Consider the following 10,137-nt stretch of genomic DNA (forward strand, 5'->3'; position numbering starts at 1 on the left):
TGCAACCGTAATTTGAGTCCTTTTAACTAAGATCCACTTCTGCTTGTAGTTCTTTCTGTTGATGGCAAGAAGAGCGTGAAAGAACTTCTTGAAGCCATCTACCCTTACTCCAATAAAGAGGAATGTGTATTAACACTGGAGCCCATTGCCGGCAACCAGAATGCTGTGTATCAATACCTGTCCAAAGACCACAGCCTGGCATCTTCAAGCCCTAATCATAGCACAAACAGCTGGGGACACAACATCTCAGACAACCAAGAGCTGTATACAATGGAGATCCCCTTGGGAGAGGAAGAAAACGGTTATATACACGATGAAAGAGAGAACGTTGACATAATAGAGAGAGTAGATGCAGACGAAAGCAAGGTGCATCAGGATAGTGAAGAACCCGAGGAGACAACAGAAGAAGCAGGTGATCTGGCTTACAAATGCATCCTCTGCAACAGGACTTACAGAGTTCGAGGCCACCTTAAAAGACACATGCAGACTGTTCATAAGGTTGTGTCCTCTAGTTTGACAAGCAAATCTAAGAAGATGACCAATGGCAAACTTGCAGACAATCCCAATGCAAGCCCAAGCTCTTCATCTGACTCCCAGAGCTCGAAGAATCCCAAGGAGAACAAGGATCCAAAATTCACTATAGGTTTTGACTTCAAGACGTGCTTCTGCAAGCTCTGCAGACGGACATTCAGCTCCGAGCAGAACCTGGAGAAGCACATTGAGCTGCACACAGATAACGGTACTGACTTCTTCGTCAAGTTTTACTGCTGTCCGCTCTGCCACTATAAAACACGCCGCAAGAGAGATGTGCTGCGCCATCTCTCAGACTTCCACAAGAAGAAATCCTTGTACTTGAGCAAGATCTCCCAGTCGCTGGAGGACTATTCAATCAAGAAGCCAGCGGATGTTGTGTTGAGCAAGGATCTGTCCAAAGATCGAGATCAACAGGAGTTAAAAGCTAACTCCAAGCATGCTTCGCCATACGTGACACGAAAGAACCTGACGAAAACAGCACTGCGCAACAAGACCTTAAAGACTGGTAATAAGGTGCACCACAAAAAGGAAGTGAAAAAAGCGAAGCCTGATAGCCCCAAAGGCAGTGTCACCAAGAAATCAGTGCATGTGTGTGACGTCTGTGGGGAGAGCTTCATGAAGACAAGGTATCTGGGGTTGCACAAGAGAATGCATCTGAAAACCGCATCCAGGAGCGCAGGAGTCAGAACTAGGTCAAAGGCCATGCTTTGGTGAGTACATGTTAGTTAGTTAGCTTCTTTATAAAGCACAATAAAACAACAGGTTTTGACCATTGTGCTGTACAAACCTAAAATCAAACTACCAATGATAGACAACGACAGATAAAACAACATAGAATACATGCAACATAGCACACAACATCAACGATAAACAACAAGACACCAGATTGGATCAATTTTCTCCTGATTTAAAAGCTCTTTCTAGGAGGTGTAGTTTAAGTTTCCCTCTGAACAAAGATTCAATGGAAATTGTGCTAATGGACATAGGTAGCCCATTCCACATTTTAGGACCTACTACAGAGAAAGCTCGATCTCCTTTTATCTTCAATTGACCTTTCGTTAAGCCACACCCAAAAACCGCCACCCACCAATCGTGGCTTAGCAACCGTAGCTACTCGCAGGGGCTCTGTCAAGCTTTCCAGTGAGGGAAACAAGCCAAAGCGTTGTGCATATGGATTGTGCAAATCTGACACCCGGTATCCCTAATGCTTGGACAGGGTGGTGGGATTTTTTTCCTTTTTCAAAACCTAAAACCCAAGAGGAGAAATGCCAGCATGGAACAAGCTCTGTGAGGGGCACTAAAGGAGCGGAGATGAGTTGGTTTTGTTTTCAACATTCACATTCAGTGATAGACGGCAATAACTCGCACACCTCTTACCCTAAACAGATCTAAACTGTTTCCTATAAAAATGCAAAGCTGGTTACGTTTCCCAGCTGTCTTTTTTTTCTCCGCTCGATATTATGAGCACTGCTCCGTTTTAGCCCTCGCCATAGTAGTCACGCTAATAGCAGTCATATTTCTATCTGTTTCAAGCTACGAGTATTTGAAATTACAAATCAACAGAACAAAACCGAGATGTGATCACAATATGAGCACTTGCGATCAATATACTTATTTATATACTAATATTTGCTATTAGGGAAAATCTATTTGTTCACTGATGCTTTTTATCACATAGATTTGCATTTCAATTTTTTTTCTTCCACTTAACTGCGAATTAGAATAGAAACTGAATAAAGAGCACACAAACATACTGACAGTAATAGGTACTGTACATTGTTATGGGTCAATGATGCTAATATTCGGCACATATCCAAAAATACTATTCTGTAGTGGCATATTATGCATTTGTGGCTCCGCCCTCTTTTAAAGAGCACAATCGGATTTGAATTTAAAGTGACAGTCACCAAAACGGCACAATTAGGATCAAAGCCAAAAAAGGTTAGAGTTATGAAGCATTATCTGTGTGCTATTTTGAGCTGAAACTTTGCACTCTAGGTACATCAGAGACTTATTTTACATCTTGTAAAAAGTGGCACAATAGGCCTCATTTAAATAGTACAATAGGCCACCTCATTGTGCACTTGCCTTTTTGGCATGAACTGCACACATTTATCCTTTTGAATTTGCCTTGATCATCTCAAAGTTGATCATGTGGCCTGTTTGGCAAAAATGCATGCCATGCTGCCAAAACATTTCAGAAGGCAGGTCATACAATCACAATGCTTTCTGCAATTGTTTGGCAATTAATAATTATGACTTAACTATGACTTAACTAAAGCATGCAATTCTGCCTTCAATTCTACTAGTACAATACCACCTTCCCTAAGGGTTGTTTTTGATGCAAAATTGAGCTAACAATGCCTTAAAAGATCAAGCTGGTTGGCAAGTTGCTAGTTTTTGTGCTTGTGTTCGTTCTGCCTCCTGAATTTGGCTGGCACAGCAGCCCGGTGTGTGTTGTTGCGGGAGTTGGTTGATTGGCGGATTGCAACCACAGCCTTGTTGCTAATGAATAGGAGGAATCCCAGGGTGGACTTCCTGCACGGAAGAATGAAGCATGGATGCCACAGCAAGGTCCTGGAAATTAGGTCTCACCTCAAGGTTTAAAGAGCCCTCGGGGTCCCCGTCGAGCCGAGAGGGGCACTTCTTTAAGAAGCAATTAAGATAAGTCACCCGTGGCCTTGGAAACAGCGCCGGTTTGGTATTAATCACGCCGCTCCGTCACAGGACCGCGGAGACCAGACAAGCGCTCTGATCTTCAAATAAGGCTGCCTTGGGTTTCCATGGCCATTTTTCAATTGATTTTTTTTTTTCACATTAATGCATCATATTGTCCACAAAATGCATGCAATACTGCCAAAAACATCAGAAGGCAGATAAAGCGATCACAATTCTTTCTGGAATTCCCTGTTTGGCAGAAATGCATGCAATACTTCAGTGAGCACTTATCTTTAAGGCCTAAAAGCATGCAATTCTGCCTTCTGTTTAACTAGTACAGTACTACCTTCTCTAAGGCTCGTTCTTGATGCAAATCAAGCTAACAGATGGATCGATTTCAAGGTTTACCGCAGTTTAGAAAAGTCAAGGTTTAAAACCGCTAAACTTTTCTGTTATACTGTTCCTACAGTATGTAAGGTTTTTTAAATGTGTTTAAACATTTTGTGGTATTAATCACGTCGCTCCGTCACAGGACCACAGAGACCAGACAAAATCTCTGATCTTCAAATAAGGCTGCCTTGGATTTCTTTAAAACTTTAAAAACTAGATGCTGATGACCATTAAATGCATCATAACCATCTTGTGGAAATGGTCAATAGCGAAGTGAGCTTTTGTCAAGTATGGTTTTACTCATACTCAAAGATGGTCCTCTGGTTTTAAACAATCCAAGTGCACATGCACATTTTGAATGAGGCACAAGTGAGCATACACACTAAGCAATGGGCAGCTGTTGCTTCCAGTATTCGGGGAGCAATAAGAGGTTAGCTGCCTTGCTCATTGGCACCTCAGCTGGGTATCAAAGGAAAACAGTATAAACAGTCAAAAAATGAGTGAGGGGGTATCGAAGATGAAGAGAGCACCCTCAAATCCTGCTGGGACTGGGAATCCAACCAGCAGCCCTTGGGTCCAACTCACCAACCATAATGCCTTCTTTTTGCAGTTCCCTGTTTGGCAGAAATGCATGCAATACTTTAGTGAGCACTTATCTTCAAGGCCAAAAAGCATGCAATTCTGCCTTCAGTTTTACTAGTACAGTACTACCTTCCCTAAGGCTCGTTCTTGATGCATATCAAGCTAACAGTTATCGACCAGCATGGGTCGATTTCAAGGTTTACCCCAGTTTAGAAAAAGTCAAGGTTTAAAACCGCTACAGTTTTCTGTTATACTGTTCCTAAAGTAGGTTATTTAATGTGTTTAAACATTTTGTGGTATCAATCACGTCGCTGTAGTCACAAGTTGTCTTGGGTTTCCATGGCCATTTTTGACTTGCTTTTGTCCCTAATATGATTGACTCATAAATGCATGCAATACTGTCCCAAAAAAAAAAAGAAACAGAAGGCAGATCATGCAATCACAATTCTATCTGCAATTCCCTGTTTGTCAGAAATGCATGCAATACTTCAGTGAACAGACCTGCACTTACCTTTAATGCCAAAAAGCATGCAATTCTGCCTGCAGTTTTACTAGTGCAATACCACCGTCCCTAAGGTTCGTTCTTGATGCACTATTGAGCTAACAATTACGCATGGGACGTTTTCAAGGGCTTACCACAGTTTGGAAAAGTCAAGGTTTTAAAACCGCTAAACTTTTCTGTTATACTGTTCATACAGTGTGTACGTGTTTTTAATGCTCTGTCACAGGAGCATGGAGACAGGACAAGCACTCTGATCTTCAAGTAGGATTGCCTTGCGTTTCCTTGTCCATTTTTGGCTTGGTTTTTTCTTCTTCACATTAATGCATCATATTGTCCCCAAAATGCATGCAATACTGCCAAAACATCAGAAGGCAGATCATGATTCGTCATGCAATTCTCTGTTTGGCAGAAATGCATGCAATACTTCAGTGAACAGACCTGCACTTACCTTTAATGCCAAAAAGCATGCAATTCTGCCTGCAGTTTTACTCGTGCAATACCACCGTCCCTAAGGTTCGTTCTTGATGCACTATTGAGCTAACAATTACGCATGGGACGTTTTCAAGGGCTTACCACAGTTTGGAAAAGTCAAGGTTTTAAAACCGCTAAACTTTTCTGTTATACTGTTCATACAGTGTGTACGTGTTTTTAATGCTCTGTCACAGGAGCATGGAGACAGGACAAGCACTCTGATCTTCAAGTAGGATTGCCTTGCGTTTCCTTGTCCATTTTTGGCTTGGTTTTTTCTTCTTCACATTAATGCATCATATTGTCCCCAAAATGCATGCAATACTGCCAAAACATCAGAAGGCAGATCATGATTCGTCATGCAATTCTCTGTTTGGCAGAAATGCATGCAATACTTCAGTGAGCAGATCTGCACTTACCTTTAAGGCTAAAAAGCATGCAATTCTGCCCTCAGTTTTACTAGTATAATACTACCTTCCCTAAGACTTGTTCTTGACGCAAAGTTGAGCTAATGAATACGCATGGGACGATTTCAGGGTGTACTGCAGTTTGAAAAAGTCAAGGTTTTAAAACTGCTAAATTATACCATTATACCTGCTCCATTATATTTGTAAAAATAGTTTTGCTCTGTCAAAGGACCGCAGAGATAAGAAGAGCGATCTTATCTTTAAATACGGTTGCCTTTAAGTTTCCATGTCCATTTTTGACTTGTTTTTTTTTTCTTCACATTAATGCCTCATATTGTCCCTGCGGTAGAAGTCCATATGTCAGGCTGACAGTTAGCATTTGACTTGTTCCTCTGGGCCTTAGTCCTTGTGTTCATCCCTGGGTTGCTGTAAGTTACACGAAAACACATGAAGGCTGGATTACTGCCTGCTCCCTCTTGACGTGTGGCAGAGAGTTACTTAAGAGTAAACACTGGAGTCTGTTCAAGACATACAGCTTCCGTGCACAGCATAGATTATATATAAAAACAGCTATGGACACAAACAATTAAGAGATTTCTTGAAACTTAAACTAAACTGATGACATTTCTTCCAGATGTAAAGTTGAAATGTTAATTTGTCTTGTATTAATAATTATGGCTAATAATTATGACATTGACTGTACCTTTATGGGCAAAAAACATGCAATTCTGCCTTCAATTTGACAGCTTTTTTGACTTAAAATGACAGAAACTTAAATTAATTTATTGCCAAATATTAGTAGTTAGAAATCTGTATTTGTTGGAATAATCTAGATTTTCAATCACCACAGGTGAAAACATTAGTTATTCTGACCGATTTTCTTCATCTGGGGAAGAAAAGAGATTTAAATGCAATATTTTATTGTTAATTTTGGAAGAAATGTTAGCAGACCTTATAAAATAAACCGAATATATACCTAATATAATACCTTAACATAATAAATGAAACGGCTAATTTTAAAGCGGTCTCTTAATTTTTTCGATAGCTGTGTATATCTTATATATATAACATATACACAGCTATCGAAAAAATTAATATATATATACACACACACATACACACACACAGTTTTGGGTCTTGACCGACTTTTAAATGTTAACTGCTGTATATATATAGAATTTACGTCATTTGTTTCCTATGCGTGATGTCATAGTAGAATACTATGGCGAATAAGGCGAGGGCGACTAAATAAAACACTCCTACTACTTAAAAGCTAGATAATTATGCACATCTTAACTGCTTGTGAGTTTGCTGGAAAGTCTTTAAGTGACACTGAAGAAGGCTCAGCACATGAGCCGCTATTTCAGTACTAAGGAGAGATGTAAAGTCTCATCTCTGCCTTTCTTTCTCACACACTTTGGACATTTGACCTGCTGCGCTGGCCTATTTGTGAGGTAACTTTTTTCCTCCTCTCGGCTGTTAAAGCTATACTTGGTGATCCAGACATGAGCGTGCCTGAGGTGTGAGTTTTCTCCACTGTGTCTATCATGGATTACCTGTGATACCGGCGTATTATGCGCATACAGACTGTAACCGATTGACTCATCGGTGAACAGCGATTTCATTTCTAAAGCCAAACGCAGCCCTTTCTGTTGAGCGGGTGGAGACAGCGCTTCAAAAGGAAGTGGAATAATATTACCATTAGTTTATTTGCTATAAATGCTCATGTTGTCTTCTGTGCATGTATTGGAGTTTTGTTTGATGCATTCAAAAAGAGAGTTTTCTTTCAGCAGGTAAATTTAAGTGTATAGTTCTTGTATCTTACTGCCTGTATTAAAGGACAATATTGTATTACAAATAATATATAAATATTAATACATTTATAGATTTTAATTTTTAGATTTAAAAATTGTTGAAGAAATTGTTTTGAAGAATCGATGGCATGATAATTGTAACCAAACCGTACCGTGAGACCAGTGTAGGTTCACACCTATAATATAAATAAATAAATAAATAAATATATATATATATATACTTACAATGGTATATCTGTGATACCATTGTGCATGTTTCAAATAACACAATAACTGTCTATAAAACCCTAAAATACCATTCTTATTCTCCTTTTCCTGTCTTTATTTATTAGATATCGTCTGACCACAAACTGGACTCGCGGAAACATCGGAAAAAAGAATGACAAGACCTATTAATTAACTCAAAATCTATCCACAAAAGACTCTCGGTCACAAATAGAGTGTAAAATACCTTGGGAATGTATTCGAGAGCTTTCCCTTGGTCCTAAACACTCATATCAGAGAATGTATCATGAATATTCTGTCTATTATCCTATGATTAAGGGACACTCTGATGAACTAAGACAGTGGTGCTCAACCCTGTTCCTGGAGATCTACCTTCCTGCAAAGTTCAGGTCCAACCCGGATCAAACACACATGAGCCAATTAATTAATACCTGAACAGCACTTGATAATTACAGGCATGTGCGTTTGATATGGGTTGCAACTAGAATCTATAGGAAGGTAGATCTCCAGGAACAGGGTTGGTCACCCCTGCAGTGAGAGAAAAAGCTATTATTTGCTTTATTTTTTCCTCCACCGCCATCAATAAGACTTGACGTTTCTGTCCAAAAATGGCCAGACGATTGTTCCAGGACTTCATCGCAGTGAGTTTGGCCTCAGGCGAAGCTTCAAGACACAAATGATCCACAAACTCCTGCGAACCGCTGCTGAAGACTGGCTATTGACATCTATTGCACACATTGGCATTCAGTGCAGTTGCATAGGCTAGTCTTTTTTCTTGTCCATTTCTGTGAAAGTGCTGGACGCTGAAGACCACTGGAACAGTCTACTTCAGTTATATTAGAAAAAAGGATTTTTTTATGTTTGGAAATAACGTGATCTGGGCAAGAAGATAGACTGTCCATGTTTGAACTGGAGGTGAAACACTTTTTCTGTCCAATGTTTTATTATTGTTCCTCTTTAGTTGCATCAACTGCAGTGCTTGAAATGCTCTGTTATCAGTTTTAGACTCAGTTGTTTAATTATTTCTTCATCTCAAAATCCAGGTCTTTACAGGCATTTACTTGGAGGATTTAGTAAATGATTTCTCATTGTAATCTGATTGTATTCACTAACAATAAACAGAGGAAAAAAATGGACTGTGTGAGTGTTTACTACTTGAAAAAATACTATAGTAATTTATAGTAAATACTGTTGTGTTTTGAACTATGCTATAGTAAAGTGTAGTATACCTTGCATATTATACTGTTTACATTCATTCATTCATTCATTATCTTTTTGGCTTAGTCTCTTTTATAAATTAGGTGTCGTCACAGCGGAATGAACCGCCAACTTATCCAGCATATTTTTTTACATTGGATGCCCTTCCAGCTGCAACCCAATATTGGGAAACCCGTACACTCTCATTCACGCTCACACACTTCGGCCAGTTTAGCTTATTCAATTCGCCTACAGCTCATGTGTTTGTAATTTCTGGGAAACCCACACCGACATGGGGAGAACATGCAAACTCCACACAGAAATGCCAACTAATTCAGTCCAGGCTCAAACCAGCGACTTTTTTGCTGTGAGGAGATCGTGCTACCCACTGACGCCTTAGTGCTGTATAGATTTACTGTATAGACTGTATAGTAAATCTATACAGTTCATATAGATTTTCTTATATTACTATAGATGTTGTTACCATAGTACATGTACAATTACCACAACAGATGAATTCAAATGCTTTACTATAGTATGGTTGAAAAAGAAGGTAAGATTTGATCTACTGCACTTCCATTGCTCGTATATTACTTTAATTTTGGGTGTTTTATACTGGAGAATACAATATTACTCTCCATTTTTTACCATAGTAAACTGTGGTGTATCATAGTATAATTTACCCTATGGTATATAGTAAAACTACTAGGTTTAAATAGGCTTGCTTATATTACTATAGTTGTTACCATAGTACATGTACAATAACCACAACAGATGAATTGAAATGCTTTACTATAGTATGGTTCAAAAACAAGGTAAGATCTGATCTACTGCACTTCCATTGCTCATATATTACTTTCAATGGGGATTTTTTTATACTGGAGAATACAATATTATTTTCCATATCTTACTGTAGTAAACTTTGGTGTATCATAGTATAATTTACCCTTTAGTATATAGTATAACTGCTGGCTCTATGTAGACTTGATTATACTACTATAGTTGTTGTTACTACATGTACAATTACCACAACAGATGAATACAAATGCTTTACTATAGAATGGCTCAAAAAGGTAAGCTCCGATCTACTGCTCTTCCATTGCTCATATATTACTTTAATTTTGGGTATTTAATACTGGAGAATGCAATATTAATCTCCATTTTGTACTATAGTAAACTGGTGTATTATAGTATAATTTCATAGTATATAGTAAAACTACTGGGTTTATTTAGATCTGCTTTACTATAGTAAGGCTCAAAATAAGGTAAGCTCTACTGCACAAATTGCTTGTATATTACTTTAAATTGGGATTTTTCATACTGGAGAACACAATATTACTCTCCATTTTTACTACAGTAA

The 10,137-nt window shown here is 38.8% G+C and overlaps 1 protein-coding gene across 1 annotated transcript in view; it reads left to right on the plus strand.

The window, feature by feature from the left end:
• znf800b (zinc finger protein 800b) overlaps positions 1–8,712 on the plus strand; it is a 19,679-nt gene extending 10,967 nt beyond the window's left edge. Inside the window, 2 exon segments of the mRNA NM_200436.1 lie at positions 50–1,244; positions 7,688–8,712. Coding sequence (NP_956730.1) covers positions 50–1,244; position 7,688 — 1,196 coding nt within the window. The 3' untranslated portion in view covers positions 7,689–8,712.
• The last annotated feature ends 1,425 nt before the right edge of the window (positions 8,713–10,137 follow it).

This window comes from Danio rerio, chromosome 4 (genome assembly GCF_049306965.1).
Source record: "Danio rerio strain Tuebingen ecotype United States chromosome 4, GRCz12tu, whole genome shotgun sequence".
Classification (NCBI taxonomy): Eukaryota; Metazoa; Chordata; class Actinopteri; order Cypriniformes; family Danionidae; genus Danio; species Danio rerio.